The 22,326-nt window shown below is 45.3% G+C and overlaps 1 protein-coding gene across 3 annotated transcripts in view; it reads right to left on the reverse strand.

Annotated features, from left to right (window-relative positions):
* The window catches only part of LOC138492234 (uncharacterized), a 765,255-nt gene that overhangs the window by 30,782 nt on the left and 712,147 nt on the right, over window positions 1–22,326 (reverse strand). For all 3 annotated transcript variants that reach the window (XM_069619271.1, XM_069619270.1, XM_069619272.1), the window contains one exon: window positions 18,679–18,771. In XM_069619271.1, coding sequence (XP_069475372.1) covers window positions 18,679–18,771 — 93 coding nt within the window. The remainder of the gene's footprint in view (window positions 1–18,678; window positions 18,772–22,326) is intronic.

Consider the following 22,326-nt stretch of genomic DNA (forward strand, 5'->3'; position numbering starts at 1 on the left):
CACAGACTTCGCCAGGGCTGTTACGACTTCCTCGATTGAGGCCTTAGCAGGGTGAATCAGGGCCTTCGCAACTTTGTGTATGCCTGAGGCCTTCACCTTGGGGGAGGGTCGCCTCCTCACTCCCCCTCGGCTACCGCCGTCGGAATCGAGCAGGTCTTCTCCCGAAGCTTACCCGGGTTCTCTGACTTCCTCTTCCCCGAGCCAGAGCGTTGGCTCGTGGTTGATGGTGTCGGTGACATTGCGCCCTGCCTGGCAGCCAAGGAGCCCGAACCATCCGTGCTCCCGGTGCCCGCGGACTCGTAGTGCTTTGCCTTTTGTTGGGTCGCCGGAGCGCCCTGAAAGGTCTTAGGAGACCGCTCGGACTTCCTCTTCTTCTCACCTGCTGCTGGGCTCTTGCCCTCCAGCCAGTTGGTGAAGCGAGTACGACGATCCTTCATTGTCCGTTTGGACATAATCTTACAAAACGCGCAGTCCTTCTCCACATGTGATTTGTTGTCGTGAAGGCAGTAGAGGCACCGAGAGTGCTCATCTTCCTTGAAGACATTCTGTAATCCGCATCCAGGGCAGCTCCTGAACAGCTTGGATCCGGGTGTCGTGTTTCCTTTGTCCTGGGCCATGTCCATGCGGGGTAGGCCTCAAAGATCTTCCGGAATCCTCCAAGAAGTGAAAACTCTACAAAATTTCACCCTTGAGGGGCATAGAAAAATTCCGAAATGGTTACTTGTTGATCGGAAATTGAATTGGTGGAGCTTGAGGCTCGATTGACCGAAAAATAAGAGTAATTATTTGAAAAAAATCGTAAAACGCAGTAAAAGCTTGAGAGCTATAGCACAAGGACTTCCAACACTTGAATGTGCGGTAAAAATCTGAAGATTGCTGCCAGAGGGGGGGCTTAGGTAGAGGGTAGTCATTGACTGGGGCAGTATGACCCAGAGACCAGTGATTGGTTATTAGTAGAAAGACAGTTCAGAAACAAAACTGAAACTGATTTTTTCTTTACCGAGGATTCCCAGCCTGATGACGGGGAATATTCATGAGCATATGAATCCATGCCAGACCCCATGCTGGAGAAATGGATTTATGAGTTAGAAAGAATGACATCAGGAATGACAGCAGCAGAGCAGTGGGTTACTTAAAAGGCCTACTAGCAGCTATCCTAGGGGAGAGAGCTGACAACATTTGGAGATGAGCAGGAAATGCCAGTGTGACTGCACAAAACACGACACATGACAGAGTACCATTTAATAATTGTAGGGAAGGCGTATGGAGAGCACGTAGGGTACAATATACCGATAAGTCAGACATGAGCGCGATCATGACGCGTAACATGCGTGAGGATGTAGATCTTGTTGCTTTTATTCAGGAGATTCAAGAACATTGGCATCTAGAAACGAGAGAGCCATGGGATAAAACACTAGCGTTGTATTATTATATTTTATGTCAAGGACTGCTCGAACCAGTGCAAAGGTAGATGAAATGGCAGGTAGGTATGGAAGCGAAGCCATGGCCAAAAATGTAGTTGACTATCGTACATCATTATCGACTTTTACAAGAGACGAATATGAAGAAATCACAGGACAGAAACTTGAGAAAGCAAAGTTAGTGCAGAAGAATGTATCAAAATTTGCCATTAAAGGAACAGTGTTGACGAGCGAAGAAGTTACAGCCCACACAGCCAATCAATGCGGGGGAACCCCATAGATCAGAGCGGGTACAATATTTGGCCACAAGGTAGAGGGAATGGCTTCAGAGGAAGAGGAGTTGTATTTCAATACCCTCAAGTGGGAGGAGGATTTAATGGAAGACAGCCGCAACAATGCTGGAATTGCAGGAGGGTAGGACACATTGCCTGAACGTGCAGAAGTAGAGGGGGCATGGAGCAAAATTGGAAGACTCCAAGGGGGGGTTATCCCCCGCCGTATAGTGCAGAGCCACCAGAGTATTATACACAAGATCATAACCAGCATCGGACATAAGCGCCGCAAATACAGCAAGCGCAGCAGGTCCCGCTGCAACTCCAGCCGCTATAAGGGCAAACACCTCTGCAAACACAAGGACAGGCACAACAGCATGCTCCAACACAGCAAACAATGATGCCACAAAAGAGAGCAAATACGTGATCCCCACAACACCTATACCCAGGATAGGGATTGTGACAATAGTGGGAGGGAATCCTTGTATGGTTACAGGGATGAATTTATACCCACAATAGGACAGCCCACAGAGTGACTTGATGTGTTCAGTACTATCCGGAACACCAGACCCCCAAGAGGAACCGAGGGTAAGGGTGACGATAGGAGGCGAGACATTTTTGTTTCTTGTAGACACAGGGGCGACTCTCTCCTGTGTTCAAGAGGGAAGGTATCCAATGTCAGGCATCGCCATGAATGTGCAGGGCTTCTCTGGGGCCATAGGTTTGGTTCCGTTTACTGATGAGTTACCAATTTCAGTAGCAGAACATGGCATGTCCATGCCGCTATTGTATTCTTGTCAGATACCAGTTAATATAATAGGACGAGATCTGATGACAAAACTAAATATGACGATATTTTTCACTGACAAAGAGATAATATGTTCCACTCCCGGGATACATTATATGAATGTAAGATAATTCATACTAGCCTTTACAGGCCAAAAGGCACTACGAGGAGTTCCTTTAGATTCGTAAGTGTTTCTAGATGGGGTAAACATTTTGTTAACATGTGCTTCCTGGACTGATAGGTAAATTGTTGAGAATACCTTACACATTTTTATTTAGGCCAGAAGTACCTATGGATGACGTGGAAGGGTGTGTTATTCCCATAGAACTGGAAGACGTAGTAGTAAGGGATAAAAGGGTGATCATCCATGGAACTGATGAGGAAGGACGGCATAGAGAACAGTAATTGCTCTTGATGAAGGGTATAGACTGACAGACTTGACAGATGGAGATTTGTTTAGAGATGAGAATTCGGACGAAGAACTAGTATTTTTCATAAGCCTCACATATTTGATGAAGATTGGGAATAGGGAAATCCTGCAGAGAATGGCTTGTGGAACACCAGTCCATATGTCTTCGGCCTATTGAGTGGAGCAGGAGCAGTTATAATAAAGCTTAAATCAGGAGCAACCACATGTAAAACAGTACCCCATGTCAAGGTAAACAGATGAGGGTATATTTGAAACCATTTCTGCTTTGGTACAGCAGGGAATACTAGTAGCATCAGATTCCCCATGCAACACGGCTGTGCACCCAGTTAAAAAATGAACAAGGGTGTCATGGAGATTTATTCAGGATTTACGCCCCCTAAACAACACCAAACGCTTTGTATTAAAGTGCTATATAAACCTAATAAATGTAAGTGCAATATTGTCGAAGCAGAATTTACACTGATTCCGTATCCCGCAATGATAATGTGTAACATCCCAGCTACAGCCAAGTATTTTACAGTAGTCGATTTGAAGAATGTCTTCTTTTCGATTCTCCTTCATAAGAATTCTCAAGATTAGACTCTTTTTCATATAAACATCAGCTGTGGAAACATAGAAACATTCAAGATTACCACAGGGGTACTGTGAATCCCCATCAATTTTAACAGGGTTCTTCAGATGGACCTATGTAACATACATCTTGACAGCACGATAATTCAATATGTAGATGACATATTGGTATGTAATGAGACAGAAGAGAAGTGCAGAGAAGATTCAGTTCAGTTAATATTGGCAGCACAAGGATACAAGGTAGATAAAGAGAAACTACGATATTGCCAGGAAGAGGTCCTGTACATAGGACAGCTGATAACTTAAGAGGGGTGAAAAGTCACATCTGAGAGAGCAGAGATGATTATAAAACTACAAGACCAGAGACATTGAGAGAAATGCAGCAATGTTTGGGCCTATGTAATTATTGTAGGGCCTGGGTTTTTGATCATAGCACATACATTAGACCACTTGTAAAAGGACTCAAAGAAGAACAGACAGGTAGCAATGGTATAATATGGACCGACGAAATGACAGAGGCATTTGAGGAACTGAAAAGGGCGACCTGCACTGCCCCTGTGTTAGGGATTCCTGATTATAGTGAGGAGTTCTTTCCATTTTCACATTCAAATGGAGTAGTAATGACAACGGTTCTCACACAGAAAACAACAGTGGAACACAAACCATTAGCATATAACAGTAGTCCAGTGATGAGAGGGTATTATCCCATGAACAAGCATTAGCTGCTGCTGCTTTTGCAATTGAAAAGGCTGCAAGTATTACGATGGGTTGTTCAATGACTTTATATGTTGAGCACGCCTTATACACCATTTTGGAGAAACCTAAAAGCACGCTGACTACACAAAGAGCATCAGGGTATGAGGTAATTATTTAAAACCCGGTGATTTACATTTTTAGATGCAGAGTAGTGAATCCAGCAACATTTATAGAAGAACCAGTAGAGAAAGAGGATTGTGTACATGATTGAACAAAGTATACTGAATTCTATGACAATCTTCCCCTTGTTAAAGAAGGCATACAGGATCGGCAGTAATACAATTGAAACAGAATGGTGAATTTGAAGTTGTTGGAAGTGCAAGACTGCCTTTACACTTTTTGGCAAAGGCTGCAGAATTGGTGGCGCTCATCACAGCACTTGAAAGACACAATGAAGTAACAGTGTACTCTGACTCCACCTGAAAGACATGAGGAAGTAACAGTGTACTCTGACTCCACTTACATGACATCAACTGTACACGTAGGACTATCATGTTGGAGAAGGAGGGTCTTCCTCCGCGCAGATGGCACACCATCTGGATCAACTCCATTATCCTGTGCACATAACTAGGGAGAGTGTTGCTGCCATGAGCACAGAAGATTGGTTTTCACCAAATTTGTGAGAGCATGTTGCAGAGTTTTAGTGAACTGCCTTACTTGTCGGAAGTTCACAGCAGGGCCTACATTACGAACAGTGAGAGGAGCAATACCCCATCTAATGGTCCTTTCAGCATGTATATATAGATTATGTAGGTATGTTGCAAACATGTAACATCTATAGATATATGGTAGGAGTCATATGTCCTTTTTCTCAATGGATTGAGGCAGATCAATGCACACATGTGAAGCCACATTTCTCGTACGTGAGGTGTTTCCTGGATGGGCTGTATGCAAAATCCTCTGGTCTGATAATGGACCACATTTTGTAAATGAAGTGTTTGAACAGACTGCAATATTATTAGGTATAAAGCACAAGTTTTTGTCCGCTTATCACCCACAGGCGAATGGTGTTTGTGAACGCCTGAACAGATTCCTCAAAGAAAGAATAGCCAAGATAAACATAACTCTGAAGAAGGGATGGCTATATTGCCTACCCCTTGCATTATTCGCGTTAAGAAATCAACCCGGCTCAAACCACCATTTGACTCCTCATGAGCTGGGGACTGGACACCATATGAAAGTACTCCTTGCTCCTCCCACTTGAATGAAAACTGGTGCCCATACTTTAGCGAGAACGTTAGGAGATGAAATGCATGATTATTTAACCCATATGACCACTAGTTTCTTTTATATCCCAACAGATCAGAAATCAGAGGTAGGGTGAAAGAAGATTGAAGGAGACAGGCAACTGTTTAATCCAGCGCAACGTCTGAAACCCCCTAGTTTATATCCTGGAGACAAAGTGCTTATTACATTTTTTGGACGCACTTGGACAATACTGGTTTTGAGCGACCACACCTTGTAGAGGGGGTGGTGAAGATACAAGGAAGAATGGCTTGGCTGCGGTGAAGATACAAGGAAGAATGGCTTGGCTGCATCTGAGTGAGGTGAAGCCCTACAAAGGAGAGACCTTCCTTCCTCTGACAGCTACCGAGCCTGAAGCAAGTGTGAGGCAGGCATGGTATCATAAGTTAGACACAGACACAAGGATACAAGTTTCAACACCTTTTAAACTTTGAATGGGGTTGGAGACTTCCGAACTTGCCCTGTTTCTATAATGGGAGTAGACTCGACCATCAAAGTAAAGAAAAGGAGTCAATACGCCTCATTATATGTTTGCCGGTCCTGGAAACAAGGGTGCCGGTCGGCTCACCAGCACCCTTGTTTCAGGACTGGCAAACTACAAGTCTGCTTGCCGGAGCCGCTGTGCCTGACAGGTCTGACCCTGCCGGCACAGCGCCCACGGTAGGCAGACATGTCATGGGAGCACTGGCAACGTTGTTAACAGTGCCGGTGCTCCCGTGTCTCCACTCCCACAGAGTCCCATAGGACCCTATGGGAATGGGGATTAACAAATGTACTGGTGCCTGATTTCCCGACGCCGGACTTGAAATAGCCCGGTGACACCGGGAAGTCAGGCGCCGGTAAACTATTACGGGTCCGGCGGCAACCCGCCGGTAGCACTGTTACCACCAGTAGCACCGGCAGGGTTACCGCCGGACCCGTCATGAGGCCCAATGTCAGTCTAGTCGGGTAAAGAAAAAGTCTATGTCAGAAACCAATACTTGCCCTCATGCTTGTCCCATAACTGAGTGTAGGTAAATGTTTATCAAAATAAAAGTGTATCAAAACAAAAGTCAGAATGGTAATGGAGCTGATTCACAACTCCCTTTCCTTGAGTTCAAATCAAGAGAGTTCTTTAAGGTGGTTACTTTTCACAATTTAAAGTTCACATAAGTTCTTTAGGCTTCCCTTGCCTGGCTCATTAGCAGTTCACATAACACAGTTCACTTAAAGCTTCTCCTGCCTGTTTCAAATGTCACTGTTTCTCTCAGGCTTCCCTCGCCTGTTTTACCACATAAGTCTTTCAGGCTTTCCTTGCCTATTTCAATAGCAATTCAATATAATACTTTTCTGGTACATCGATATTTCAGGGTGACTCTTTTCACAACAGGCTCCTCAGGTTTCCCTCACCCAAGTCTAGGCCTTCAACGCAGTTCTCTTCATTTTATTTTAGGGTTCGCTTCCCCAACATTTCTGATCAATTCAACTTTACTTTTACGTCAAAGAATTTTCAAACTGCATAGATTTACTCAGGCCTATGCATAACCACTTCCGACACATTGCATCTTGGTTTGGTAATTGTAGTTTATTTTATATCCTTCACACATGCTCTCTTAGCACCTTGGTTTCACAATTGCCCTCTTGGCAGATTCACACATTACAGTTCATAGGGCCGCATTACAAGTCCCACGGTAACCCTGCCGGTGCTACCGGCAGATTGCCACCGGACTTGTAATATTTACTGGTGCCTGGCTTGCCGGAATCACTAGGGGTTTACGACCCTGGTGTTCTGGGAAGTCAGGCGCCGGTAAGTGTTAATCCCCATTCCCATGAGTCCCATGCGACTCAATGGGAATGAGGACCACGGAAGCAACGGCACCGTTAACAACGGTGCCGGTGCTTCCGTGAAACTCTGTGGGAGGGTTTGTTCCGCCCGCCAGGTCTGACGCCCTGGCAGGTGTTACGGCACCCGCCTGCAGAGTCGTACTATGCTGGTCCGGTAACAAAGGTGCTGGTAGGCTTACTGGCACTGTTGTCACCGGACCGGCATGGTCGTAATGAGGCCCCATATTCTTTCCATCAGCAAGCCCTTTGGGGATCATAATGATTCTATTCCGGACTTCCTGTTTCAACTTCAATATAACACAATTACTGTTCAGCTTCCTTTTCGTTAGGAGTTTCGTTTACATTTCACAGAGAATTTCAATAATGCGCTCTCTCTCTTCGCAGGACCACTCTGTTACTTTGTACTTCTGAACAATCATATCTTTCTCTTCACGCATCTATCTCCTTACGCATAACTTGCTTGCAACAATGTTAACTTTCGCGTCTTCACAAACTGGGCTCTCGCTTCAATCAAGAACTCACTGTGATAACTTGTAACATGTTTTTCTCCGCTATTGCATCCAAGGTCAGGGTCTCTCCCTTGACGTCTCAGACCTTCCCAGATACTCCTGTAATTCCGGGGAACCGAGAAACCCCCTGGCACATCAAAGTAATGGTTCTTCCAGCCCCTCGGCTTTCCTCTCAACACCTCTTTGGCCTCATGGAGACACGACTCCCTCGCTCTCACTTGCAGTGCATCAGCATCTTGGTCTGCCATTCTACCCAGCCTGGTTCTCATTCGCCTTCGCTCCGCTGAACCTCCTCATACCGGTCTCGCTCACTGTGCCTTCCTGTTCTCCACCTCTTATACTCTGTATAGTAGTCAATGTGTTTCAGGTGTGTATGATTGTGACTACCTGCCTGGCCTCATTAGTAGGACAGGGCCATTGCATATCACTAGTGGTAATCTTCCTAGTCTCAGTCCTCCCCTTCCTCGTCTCAGTAGTTGGGTGGGTATAGAGGGGATAGGAAATATGGGAGCTGTAGTGCCTTGTAAATATAGAGGGAGTTTCATATATATGATTACTCTGATAATTAGATTTTACATTAAATGGAAGGTTTGATATTTCTCTATGGTAATCTTCTCTTCCATCCTTGGTATGGTATGGTAATGTTTATTTGAGTGTTTCAAAGCGCTCAAGGAGGGAGGGAACAGGGGAAAAAACAACAGTCATTTAGAGCCCTTGATTTTCTGAATGACACAAGTCTGCACAGGCAGCATAGGCAGAGTAAGTGCATGTAAACCAATTAAATTCTGCAGCCTTTCCAAGTGCATTGTGGGGAACCATGCAAGGAGGGGAGACAGGGAAGATAGACAAACGATCTTCAGGGCATGGAATGTTCAGATTGTGCAAGTGCACGACAGCACAAAAGAGGGGAGGTGGTTGAGGGAATCCATGTGCACTCAGTATTCAGAAACTGGGTAAGTACTGAAAGAATGCCATTCTCATGTGTCATTGATCAAGTGCAGTAGCAATGAGGCAAGTGCAGGCCCAGAGGAAAGTGCAAGAGGACTGGTGGGGATGCCAGGGACCTGGGAGATTCTGAGGTACACCCGGCAGCCAGTCAGCAAGATGTGTGGAAAAGGAGGGAGAAAGAGATAGAGCAGAGAGAGAGGTTGGCAGGGTAGAGGGAGAGAGAAGGAACAGGAGAAGAGGAATGTCTTGAGGAGTTTCCGGAACTTAAGGAGATCAGACTCAAGAGGAGGGCAGCAGGGAGGCTATTCCAGAGGGAGGCCCCTGCTGAGGATAAAGAGCTCCCTCCAAATCTCTGCTTGGAGAACCGGCTCACTCGCAGAAGGTTGGGGGTAGTTGAGCAGAGGGTTTGGGAGGGACAGTATTTAGGTGGGCATTGTTGCAGATAGGTAGGCCCCAGGCCCCAGACAGCCTTGTGGCCAATGCTGAGGGTGTTGAAGTTGATCATTGCAGCCACAGGGAGCGAGTGGAGGGATTTCAGCGCTAGAGAGATGTGGTCCCTGGGATTGAGGCCAAGGATAAGTCTTGCGGTTGTGTTCTGGATGAGTTGCAGAGGGTGCCAGGCAGAGGCAGGGAGGTTGAGAAAGAGGCTGTTGCAGTAGTCCAGCCTAGAGAGAACCAGGGCTCTGGAGACAATGAGCCAGTGGAGGAAGGTGAGAAAAGGAAGATTACCTCTGAGGAGGTGCAGCTGGTAGTTGGACTTTTTAGAGATGTCCGAAATGTGAGCGGAGAAGGAGCGGGCGGAGTCACAGATGACCCCAAGGTTTCTTGCCTCACAGGTGGGTGCGGGCGAAGGGGAGGGAGGCCGGCCAGAGTCAGAGTGGGAAAGCGGGAGCAGGAGTACCAATGCAAATGATCTCAGCCTTACTGACATTGAGGCAGCACACCATGACTGAATTGCGGACAGCCAGTCAGATATGAGTGAGGTAGAGGAGGTGGTGAGGGTAGCCTGAAGGAGAGTTGCGTGTCATCCGCATAACACTGGAAGTTAGAGATGAGCCAGGGCAGCCATGTAGACGTTGAAGAACCAGGACGATAGGTTAGTGCCCTGTGGGACGCCACAGGTTGAAAGAGTGATAGTACAGCGAAAGGACCCAAGTTCCACCTGGGATGGGCAGTCAGAAAGAGCGGAGGTTAACCAAGCCAGAGCCTGACCTGTGAGAGGTCGAGAAGATTGAGGACAGAGGGGGTGTTAGTGTTGAGATTTGACAGCATGTCTTCACAGGTGTTTAGAAGAGCAGTTGCTGTGCCTCTGGATGCTCTAAAGCCAGACTGATGGTCGTGGAGGCAACCAGCAGATTCAGTGTAGAGGGTGAGCTGAGAGGTAGCCAGCTTTTCTAGGTGTTTGCCCAGGAAAGGGGTGATGGAGATAGGGCGGTAGTTTGCCAGAATGGAGGGGCCTGCAGAGGGTTTTTTCAGTAGCAGGTGGACAAGGGAGTGTGTAAGAGAAGTTGGGAAAACTCCAGTGGCAAAAGGGGGTTGCAGAGATCAGCCAAGGCTGGAGCAAGAGAGTCAATGTTGTCCTTAATGGTTTTGGAGGGGCAGGGGTCCACCTGTTTGGATGAAGCCTTCATAGACCAGACTTGTCTGGCGACCTCATCAGGTGTCACGGGAGTGAGAGAGGAGAAGAAAAGTGGTGGAGGGGCAGAGGGAGGCCCCAAAGGTGTTGATGTATGAAGTGGTGTGGAAGTGGGAGAGGAAAGGAAGTCATGGGTTTTTGCAGTGAAGTAGACAGCCAGGGCAGAGCAAAGGTTCTGGGTGGGTGTGACAGAAGAGAAGGCTGCTGCCGGATTGGCCAGTTCCTTACATACTTTGAAAAGTTTGGCCATACTGTTTGATGCCGCGGAGATGCAGGCTTGAATAAAGACTCTTTTCTTGGTGTGGATGTAGAGTCGATTTTGTTTTTGAATGAGGCGGCAGGCCAGTTTGTCAAAAGGTCTGCCTGACGCATTCCATTTCCGCTCAGCTGCCCTACACTTGCATTTAAGGGCAGCCAGATCAGAGTCGTACCAACAGTTGCACTTTTTGGAAGGGTTCAGTCGGACCCTCATGACAGGGGTAAGAATGTCAAGGGTGTTAGAGATAGAGAGATTGAGGTTAGCGAGACCCAGCAGGAGGAGTTGGGAGGAGGATGAGAGTAGAGAGGAGGCCAGGTCAGCCCATTCTGAGGGGAAGAGAGTGGACTGTCCTGGTGGCCGTTGGAAGGTGGCCATTGGAAGGTGGCCATGAGGAGAGAAGATTTAGGAGCGATTTAGGAGCGAGTGAGAGCCTGCAGATTAAGGATTCGAAGGAGGAGTAGGCCTGAGTGTGGATGATAGACACAGGTATCCATTTAGTGAAGGTCAACACCACTCTCCCTCCTGAACCCCTGGGCCTGGGCACAGAGAGGATCTTCTATCCTTCCGGGAGGAGTGTGTCAAATGTCGTGACAGAGCTGTCCTTGAACCATGTCTCAGTGATGGCGAGCACATCAAGATCCTTGCGTTCAAGGAGGTTGCAGATGTCAGACGAGTTTTTGACAGCCGAGCGAGAGATAAGCGGCAGGGTTTTTAGACTGTCAAAAGTGATGGTTGGTAATCTTGTTTGAGAACTAAGGAAGAGTGAGTGGGTTGGTATTCAGGTATAGGTGTTGTCGGTTTTTAATTTGGTTCTTTCAACCCTTCCACTTCCTGCAAGGTGGGAGAGATTTCTGGATGTCTTTGAGGTTAATAGGATAAGAATGAAAATACCCCATATACCTCTTGGGGTTGTTAGCTATTCCTTGAGAAATAAATGAGTCATACTGCATCTCACCTGAGGACTTTTCCCCCTTTTCTCCCAAGGACACCTTACACAGGTGATCCTCCCTCGCTTGTCCAACCCCAGGGTTGGGATCCAAAAGTGATGGCCCTTCCCTGGCCACCTGAGTAAAGGATCCCTGGGATTTATAAGTGGGAAAACCCCACAGGTTTTTCACAGAAGAGAAGTTGTTCTGTGTATGCACACTAGAAGGGCTACCAAGAGCCAACAAGAATCATCAAAGTAAAACAATTAAGACTACTGAACATTCCCAAGCTTCAATCATATACAGCTCTGTGGAAATGTAATATTGATATTGTCACTTTCTTTGGAAATCCCAAAACAGCTCCCATTCTTGAAAGTGCATTATAGCTATACTTATGCAATTCCTTGTATAAAAGTGTAAATATTATCAAAAGTAACCAGAGTTAAGCACTGAAAAGAAGGAATTAGCCTTTTCCATTATATACAATATTCATTGCTAACGCGAAGACTATCTAATCCACAAAACGCATTACAACGTCTTAATTGTTTTGCAGTTTTTCTTGTGGCTATGTTTTGTATAATGTGTTGCCTTTATTTTCTTATCCTTAGGGCATTTCATGAGATGATCTTCTATAATATAGGTGGAGTAACCTACAACAATATGATATCTATTTCTGTTCCCAAATAAAAGTAAGCTTGAATCTTTTCATGCGTTAACCAATCAAATTAAACGGCTTAAAAGAGAAGCTGGAGATAATTTCCATGGTATAAACACATACCTTACTAATTCGGCCCATTTGAGTAACAACATATGGTATAAACACATGAGTGAGTTGGGTCGAGGAATGAGTGAGGTGGGTAGAGGAACGTCAGATGAGAGCTGCTATGTATGTCCTCTTATCCCCTATGCCATGAGCGCAGCCAGAATATTTATAGCAAGAGAAATACCTGTACACGATGCCAAGTGTCTCATCCACCTAGCAGCATGCATTACAAGAGGACAATTGGAAGGGAAATGGGCAACCCTACGATGGATGTCATAAAATATGTTCCCATATGAAGACAGTTACATAAAGACACAAACAGTAATAAAGGATCCGAAATCAAAGAGCAAGATGATCCAGTATACACTGAATGGTCCGAACAGAGGAGAAGTGAAGATTGTTGAACAAAGGAGACTGGACTGTCCACATATATGGGAGACACCATGATTGCCAAGATGTTGGGAAAGGCCTCAACTACTGCTATATGGACAAGTAGCCACCAGCACAGGGAGCGAAGAATGAATGATGGGATGCAGTGCACACCTACTGATGACAGCACCAGGGAAAGTAGTGCAAGTTGTGAATGATGGGCGTCTCAAGGAATGGGCCAAGTATTTGAAGTTACTAGCATTGGTAGAAGATGAATCAGGCCTATATCTATATTACCTATGAGGAATAAAACACTGTGCTTCAGAAACAGGGGTCAGACAAAAGTTGGAGAAAACAAAGGATGCAAACACGTTCTTGATGTGCCAGGAATGAAAGGAGGAACTGCTGTGCTGATGGACCACTTTTGGTCCTGTGGATCCAGAGCCTATATGAAGCTGCTGCAAAATAGGGAGCAGTATGTTCTATGGTGTTAATACATGTTCCTGCTTTGGTGGTCCCTCAAAGTGATCTCCACATAACCAACTTTCCGAAAATGGATGCACATTTAAGGAAGAAGAGGTTGCACGACCTCACACGGAAGAAGAGAGAAAATTACTTTTCGGCAAAATCAGCAGAAGCCTACAATGACATTTCAGATGAACACAAATTGTTCAGTAAAATGGCAGTGATGTTTTCAGCTATATTCCTTCCAGGAATTCAAGCTGCAGTGAACGCCAAGTGGTTACAAATCACAAGGTGGGAACTGCTACAAACAATCAACATGACAATAAAAGGATTTAATGAAATTAAGGAAGTATTGAGGGCCATCAGACTTATGACCCTCCAGAACAGGTATGTCTTGGATCTAATCATAGCAATGGAGGGAACAGTGTGCACAAAAATCGGGCCCTCTTGCTGAGCATACCTGCCCATGATGAAGAAAATGGAATTCTGACAGAAGCTAAAACTCTGTTAACAACCCTGCACACAAAGATAAAAGAAGAAGTGGAAGATGAAGATTGGTTTTCATACTGGTTCTCAGGGGTTTACACCTGGCTGGCAAACACATTTAAGATACTGATAGCAATATTAGTGTTAGTACTGTTGGGATTCTGTCTTCTGAGAATAATAATAGGACAATGCAAGAAGACAGTGAAGAAAGCAGTTGGAATGAAGAAAATGATCAATGTAAATGCTGTAATGATGAACACACACAGACTGAAAATACAACCCGCAATCACCTAAAGGAAAGCTCTATTGCGCCCCCAGGAACAAAGTTTTACAATGTCAAAAATCATCAGAACTTCATGGGACATTGGGTGTTCTGCACACCAAATACGGAGTACTGCCACATGAACTGGAGCTTGGATGAACATATAAAGAATGCAGGTGAACTGAGGGGGAGGGGGGGACAAAGATAAGTGTCCTGAAAAAACTGCATTGTGAAGAAGGAGCTAAAGGAAATGAAGAGATGGTTGAAGACTCGACCAGAGGGGGGAATGTACAGAAGCAAATGTACATGTCATTCATGGAGCTAACCCTCCCACCTCCATCATACTGGAAGAATACGAAGCAGACGTTGTGCTTGACACCTGTCCTAATCCTGCCACCACATTGGAGCTACAAAAGATGTTATTCGCTCAGACAACCATACCGTCTGTATCCAGGACCTACTGCAGAAGAGATAGACCTGCAGACCCAACAGGACCTTGGAGAGTTTTAAGTGAAGTTTGGTAGAAGCAAGTGACGCCACTACTTAGAGAGAATACATGGATACACTCAAGACAAAGCACGTGCATTTAACAAATGAAGACATGGCTGAAATGACAAAGTAAAATGCATATTCAAACATGAAGAGTATCATGTACAATGAGAAGACTAATAGTAAAGGCTGCAATACATGTATATACTCTGAAATGCAAGGAAGACAGGAAGTATAGAAGCTTGCTGAAGTAGGAAATAGAACAAGAGCAAAGCATCCATGTTGTGAATAATGGACGTCAGCATCCTATAATAGTAAGCAAGGAGCCTGGAGAAAGGAAAAGAAGGCTGATGTGCTGACAGGCACTGAAATACAAGTTGGTGCAGAACAGAGGATATCTGTTTGGCTCACATCCGAGAATGCCGCAGAAAGGAAAGCTACATGTCCTGAACAGGAGTCGAAGAGGATAAGTTATAATCTTAAGACATATTTCTCTTAGATTAGGCAAAGGAGTAAACAACAGCGAATGCCAAGTATTTTGCAATTAAGAGACACAGAAGTACATACAGGATGGAGCAACCAAGTCTACAGAGGCCAAGTGGAGTAATTGCATCCAATACAAGTGAATCAAATAGCACTAAATAAAAGAGCAGAATGGTTGAAATCAGAGTATCCTCACACGTGGTCCAGAAATAGGAGACAGGGCCTATTCATGGAGCTCCAGACAAAGATAGCCTGTACTTTCAGTCCCTCCGAATTCCGAGGAAGAGAACATTCAAGAAGGCCGACTACAAAGAAGAAACATTGGCTTAGGGCCTTGTGGATAAGAGATGATAGGCTCATTAGCCAAGGAAGGAAGTTGTGTTATGTTGTTCTCCTCCACCTGGGTTTCATTGCTTATGTGCTGCTAACAAGTCGAATGTCCAAGGTTGGTGAGAGATGTGCCAACCAATCACAAGGCCCTATGTGATGGTGAATTATACATTGTTGCATGGGCCTATCTGCTGCTGTAATACTATTATCTTTATTTTTCATAGTTTAGAGGTGGTCCAAGGCGTGACCATCACACAAGGTGTATCCAATCATAGCACTAACCCCTATGTAAAAGTGTATATGTATACACTTCCCTTAACCAATCCCTTGACCCAGTAGGATTTACTGTTGAAAACGTAGGATGACATCAGAGTTGACATATGATGAGGTATAAAACCTTTTGTGTACACTGAAAACATGGAGCGAGTGTGAGCTGAAATTCGTTTTGCTTACCAGATATCCATACTTTATTAAGATTGATAATAAAGTAGTATTTTGCCATGTTCCTTGAGTCTGTCTGGTTATTTGCGGTCCAAGATCATTTATATTGAAACCCCATTCGGTACTTGGAGGCACTCTAGGTGCTACTGCACACCGCAGTGGGCTTTTGCCTCCTTGCCTGATCTTCTTCATGTCAGTGATGATTTGTATTCTACTTGGATAAACCTCACTCATCCTCGACCCAGTATAATTAATGAAGTCCTCTACTCTATTGAAATACATAGAGGTGTGGGAGACCAGAGGGGACTGAGTGGGGTAAAGGACAGTGGGGACAATAATGGAGGGGGTGAACACTGCATTCTCCCAAGGCTATCGTCACTGGCCCCATGGAGGGTTTCCCTCCCCATGAGATCCACCCGCTCAGTACCACACCCAGGGGGACTATCAGGTAGCAGCCTCACCTCCCTTGCCTCATGGGAAGGGGTCACCCCCATGGGAGCAGTGATGACACCCTGGGATTCGTCACAGTAAGAAGGTGGAGTAATGAGTGAAGTAGATTGAGGTGAATAATTGATGAAATCTTAAGTGTACATGATACTTAATTTACTCTAACATTTCAAAGCCAACATGGGGTTCACTGCATGCAAAAGGATGGTGCAATAGAGAGATAAGACATGCAGGATGCCCAAACAAGACGCCTGGGTGAGGAGGCTGAAAGAAGGGTGAAACGGGCAGATGCTATCACAAGACATCATGGGGGAGGACATGGTATGCAGGCAAAAGGTATGGATTTGAAACATCTAGGGAAAGCATCTAAGTTAGACCCACATAATGCTTTGAATAAAGGTGTTGGGAAATTGGAAAAGTTTGAACTTTGCGTGCCATACCACTGACTGGCGGGTGGACACGTCATCATCCATCATCATTTCTATCACTTTCGCAAATTGCTACAAATATTACAATATTGATGGTAAATGGGATAAGTGTTACATTTAGGTTATTTTGTCTAGAGGCGATACATTTTTAGATGTGCATGCACGCAGAAATATAACAATGAAACATTGTGACACCGTGGGCCCCTCCACACTCAAGTGAAGTTTGCAGATGGCTCAAGTGCTGGAGGGCGAAGAGAAGATATGATCTCTGGTAACAGGAGAGTACATTGTTGTAAGGGATAGGCATTTATGAAACCTGCAGGGTTGTTTGAACAGATGGCTTCACCTAGGACACTTACAGAGATCAGCAGTAATACATTTCAGGAGAGTGATTGTGGTGTCAGAGAGTGGGCGGAACTCGTGTGAATAGGAAGGATCAATAGTCATAAAATTCGGACACCGGACAGGTTTGGGCAATGCAGTTAGCAAACACGAATAGGTCAAAGGGAATCTACGTGTCTTTCTCCCATCTTCATGTGCTTAGGTATTTTTAGGGCAGGTTTGTGTGCGCCATTAATAGGAATTCTGTTATTTTGTAACTAAAAGGCGAGGCTGCCACCACCAAATATAGAGAGGTTTTTGGGAAGGGGTGTACTGAAAATGTAAACCTTGCGATTATAAATTGTAGGGGATTGTGTTATAATGAACTTTGTGGGTTTTAGATTTCATGTTTGGGGGGGTGCCTTTGTAAGAGTATCTGGGGGAGTGTATTAACTGTTGCAAACTGTATATAATATGTGTTCTTTGTGTGGTTCAGGGAGACCAGGGTTAGTTTGACTGTTAGATGTCCTCTAAGCCCCCTCCCGGCTTTTGTACAATAAACTTGCTTTATGGACAAAAGGCACACTTACTAATTTTAGAGGTGGGCCTAATTTGGGTAAAGGGGCGGAGATAAAGATCCACACCTACAATTGCAGGAAACATGCAGTGGGAGGGGCTAATGTAGGTATGTGGCAGGTAGAACCAGTGTATGCAGAGTGTGGGCACACATGTTTCCAAAGGGTTGGTACAAATATATACAGGTCCTATACATGCAAGGGGGCATAAGAAATGTATACAGAATGGCAAGGAACATTCATGCATCGAGCAGTACCAACATAGTCAGCGGGGTATAGCCAAAGCAAGCAGAGTGACACAATTAATGAATGCAGGGGGTATAACTAATATATGCAGTGGTTCAAAACATGTACGCTTATGGTGAGAACCAATGTACTGTTTGTGCAGAAGTGGCAAAGAATGTATGCAGAGGTCTAGAATTAGGGTATGAAGAGGGAGAAGGACTTCAAAGTTTTATTTATTTAAGTATCATGGAGCCAAAGTATGCAATGGTGAAGCAGCATGACAATTTCATGTATGCCTGGGCTGACACATGTGTATGCAGAAAGGCAAGACCACTGTGCATGTAGTTGAAAAACGATTGTGTGCACAAGTGCAAAACTTATGTAAGCAGAAGGCGGAACCAATGTGCGTATCCAATGTTTGCAAAATAAGCGGCTATGTAAATTGAGGGTCCTAAAGGTTGGGTCCGGATCTGCAGAGGGGCAAAGCCAAGGAATGCAAAAAGGCAGGGCCAAGGTACGCAGAGTGGTTGGGCAAAGGTACACAGATTGGTATAGCCACGGCACACAAAGGGACCGGGGCCAAGCCATGTAGATAGCTGTGGCCAAGATATGCACAGGATGGGGGATGGGCTAAGCCATACAGAGGGGAAGAGTAAAACGGTATTTAGAATGACAGGACCTTGTAGGTTCAGATGCAGAACAGGGAAATCCATGCAGAGCGGCAGGGGCAAAGAATGCAGAGAGCAAGAGCCAAGGTAAGCAGAATGGCAGCACAAATTAATGCAGAGGGGATGAATCAAAGTATTCGGAGCAGCAGGGCCAAAACCTGTATGGGGCAGTGCTAGAGCATGCAGATGAGTAGAGACAATCATTTAATGAGGCAGAGGGACAGGAGCATGCTAAGGCATGCAGGGGGTGGCAAGGCATACACCCAAATATTCAGAGAAACAGGGGCAAGGTATGTAAAGAGATTTGAGGCCAAAATGAGCCAGGAGCTTGAAACATATTTACCATTTTCCTCATTCTTCTTTCCAGGTCGTCGCAGCATCGAAAACGTTTCAATTCCTCAGACATTTGCACATTCTCCCGCACAACATTTCTGAGCTAAACAGCAAAAAATAAAGGCCATCAAATTCCTCTTGTCTCTGCCTCGGTCCCATCTTCCATCATTTCCCTATGCTGACAAACAAGTTCACATTACCATAGATCGCTTTCAGAGTGAATGTTTCCCAAGGTCTTGGACTATAGAAATCCTTCCCTACGTCTTCAAGCTCTCCTTTCGAGCTTAAGCACTGCAACATTCTGCTTTGGCCGACTACCAGACACCCCAAGGACACCCCAAGGACAATGGTCAGTATGGCCAGGGTGAGTGTCTGTGTGTCTAGTCCACAGAGGCCAGTGTTGGCACCTGCCATCAGGATAGGCCTACACAGAACTCTGTAGATTTCCTGGTGAAACTCTGCAACATGGGCCTTTTGTGTGTGGACAACCTGGTTTTCTGATCGTTACCTGCTTTCGCATGTGCCTCACCTCTTTTCTTTCATCTCTCCACACACCCGAGCTGCTTTAAGTAAAGAATTTATAACAAGGCTTCCAGTATGTAATTCCTTATTTTGAGCAAATGTTGTATGTTAGTTCATTGTTATGTTTAATGACTTTTTAGCCCTCATATAGGGGGAAACGAGATTTAAAATTCGCAATGCGAGCCCATTTTCCCAAACTTTATTGTAGGAGAACACCCATAAACTCTATTTAGAGCGGTTAGGCTTGCTCTCACGTTGTAATATGGGCTCACTTTGAAAAACATTTCTAGGGCCACTTTCGGTTCACAGTCCATTCCTGCCAGCCACGTTCGACCCTTTCAGCAACACACAGATGATGAAGGTGCTCATGGGCTTGCGAGAGAAAAAAAAGTTACTTACCAACTGTAACGTTCTCTCGACTGGATGTTCCTCCAATGTATTCCTCATCTTAGATATAATCTGCCAACTTGCTGCTTTCTTCGGAAAACAATTTCCCCAGAGGGCGCTGTGCTCGAGGACCGCGTAGCTTTAGTGCCTCAAGGGCCGCCGTTGAGTGTCGATGTCATCCGTCGTATAAAGGGCTCGAGCCACGTCCGCTGGTCTCAGTTCTGTTTTTTTTGGCATTAATGGTTGCATCAGTTGTATCGGGTATCGAAGGATATCAAGCTCTTAAGGAAGTACAAATGCAAAAAGCGTAAAAACTGTACAGAGGGGTAGGTTGGGAGGGTCGATGACGAATATGTAGGAGGAACATCCAGTCGAAAGAACGTTACAGTTGGTATGTAACTTGTTCTTCGTATGGATTGTGTCCTCCCACGTATTCCTCATCTTAGATAGACTCCCACAGCAGTAGTAAATTGGAGGAGGGAGTATCAGAGTTTTTAATTATGTACGGAATGAAGGACGGCTTTTGCAAAAAGGCCTCCTTGGTAAGAAGTGGAATCTAAACAATAATGTTTTACAAAGGTGTGCATGGGTGACCAGGTGGCCGCTGCACTAATGTCCTGCACAAGAACACCTCTCTGAAGAGCTGTTGAAGTTGCTATGCCCCTGGTTGAATGAGCCCTTAATCCATGTGGAGGCTCTTTCCCAGCCAACCTGTAACATTCAGATATTGCTAGGATTATCCACCTGGATAAGGTTTGTTTGGACACACCAAGGCCCAATTTGTGTCCAGTGTAACCGACAAATAACTGATCAGTTTGTCTAAATCTTTCAAGTCTAGAGATATAGAAGCTGAGAGCCCTTTTAGGGTCTTGCCTGTGGAACCTTTCTTCCTCTTTACTAGCATGCGGAGGAGGGTAAAAGGAAGGTAAAGTAATATTTTGTGACAGATGGAAATCTGAAACTATTTTAGGTAAGGAAAAATGTTTGACCTTTAAAATAACTTTATGCTTCTGGAAAATAGTGTGAGGAGGTTTACAAGAGAGCGCCTGCAACTCACTCACCCTGCGGGCTGAAGTTAATGCCACTAATAAAACAGTTTTAAAAGTTAGCCTTAAGGGGCAAGAATGTAAAGGCTCAAAAGGAGCACACATAAGAAGTTTAAGACTAAATTTAAGTCCCACATGGGAACCTGAAAAGGTGTAGGAGGGAACACATTTGTTAACCCTTTAAGAAATTGGACAACTAAAGGCATCTTAAAATATGAAACTTCTTCTGAGGAGTGCTTGAAGATAGATAGTGCTGCTAAATATCCTTTAATAGTATCATCTTGGAGCTCCGAGTTGGCCAAATGTAAAAGAAAGGAAAGCACCATGGGAGTGCTACATTGAAAAGTATCCACATTCATATCCCTGCATCAGTCACTGAATTTCTTCCAACGACACCGGTATAAGGATTTTGTTTCTGGCCTTCTAGCCGAAAGGAATATTTCCATAACGTCGTCCGGAAGGTCCCAATCCTTATATCTCAGCCTATCAGAAGCCAAGCGTGAACGCTGAGAGCTTTGACCTCTGGATGGAGAACTTGACCTTCCCTTTGCTAGAGGAGATCCTCTCTTTGAGGAAGACGTATTGGAGGGCAGATGGACATGTCTAGAAGGTCCGGGTACCACGTTCTCCTGGCCCAATCTGGGGCAATTAGGATCATGGTTTTCCTAGACTTTCTCAACCTCCTGATTACTTGAGGAATCACGGGGACTGGAGGGAATGCGTATAAGAGTGAAAATATCCAGTCCACCATGAACGTGTCCCCTAGAGCTTCTCTCGGGGGAAATTCCCTTGAGCAGTACAGTTCACACTTTCGGTGGGTACCGGGCGCAAACAGATCCACTTGAGGGGTTCTCCAAAGGGCAAAGATCTCTTGAAGGACTTCCTGAGCTAGTTCTCATTCGTGGGAGACTGTGCTCTGCCTGCTCAGAGCATCTGCTGCCGTGTTTTTCTCTACGGCTAGATGAATCGCCGATAGAGAGATTCCTTCGTGGATTGCCCAGAACCAGAGCTGCATTGCCTCTCTGCACAGTGGGAGGATACTACGCCTCTTTTGTTGAGGTAGTACATGGCCACTGTGTTGTCTGCCATTATCAGGACATTTTTTCCCCATACAGAGGGCAGAAAGGCCTTCAGCGCTAGTCTGATTGCCCTCAGCTCCAAAAGGTTGATGTGTAGTTTGGACTCCGATGGAGACCAACGACCGCTGATATTGAGATCATTGGTGTGGGCTATCCACCCCATGAGTGAGTTGTCCGTCAATACCGTTATCTCTGGCCATGGTTGCCCAAAAGGCTCCCCCTTGAGGATATGTTCCTTGCAAGCCCACCATAGAAGATCTTGAGCCACCTTGGTTGAAATATGCAGAAGATCTGACATCTCCCCTGAAAATTGGGACCATTGATTCCTGAGGGCTCATTGAAGGGATCTCATCCTCAATCTGGCCTCTGTCACCAGAAAGATGCAGGATGCCATGAGGCCTAGCAACCTTAGAAAGTCGAACGCCGGTAGATGTTGGGCATTTTGAAACTTCGTTACCATCTGCAGAATGTGGTGAGCTCTCACCTCGGGAGGCGAGGCTTTCCCTGAGGTAGTATCCAGGACTGTGCCGATGAACTGGAGTCTTTGGCTTGGAATCATTTATGACTTCTTGTAATTGAGGGAGAAGCCCAATCTGTGTAAGAAGTGGCAGGTCATGGTCAAGT

Source organism: Ambystoma mexicanum, chromosome 10, assembly GCF_040938575.1.
Source record: "Ambystoma mexicanum isolate Mex_15411 chromosome 10, UKY_AmexF1_1, whole genome shotgun sequence".
Classification (NCBI taxonomy): Eukaryota; Metazoa; Chordata; class Amphibia; order Caudata; family Ambystomatidae; genus Ambystoma; species Ambystoma mexicanum.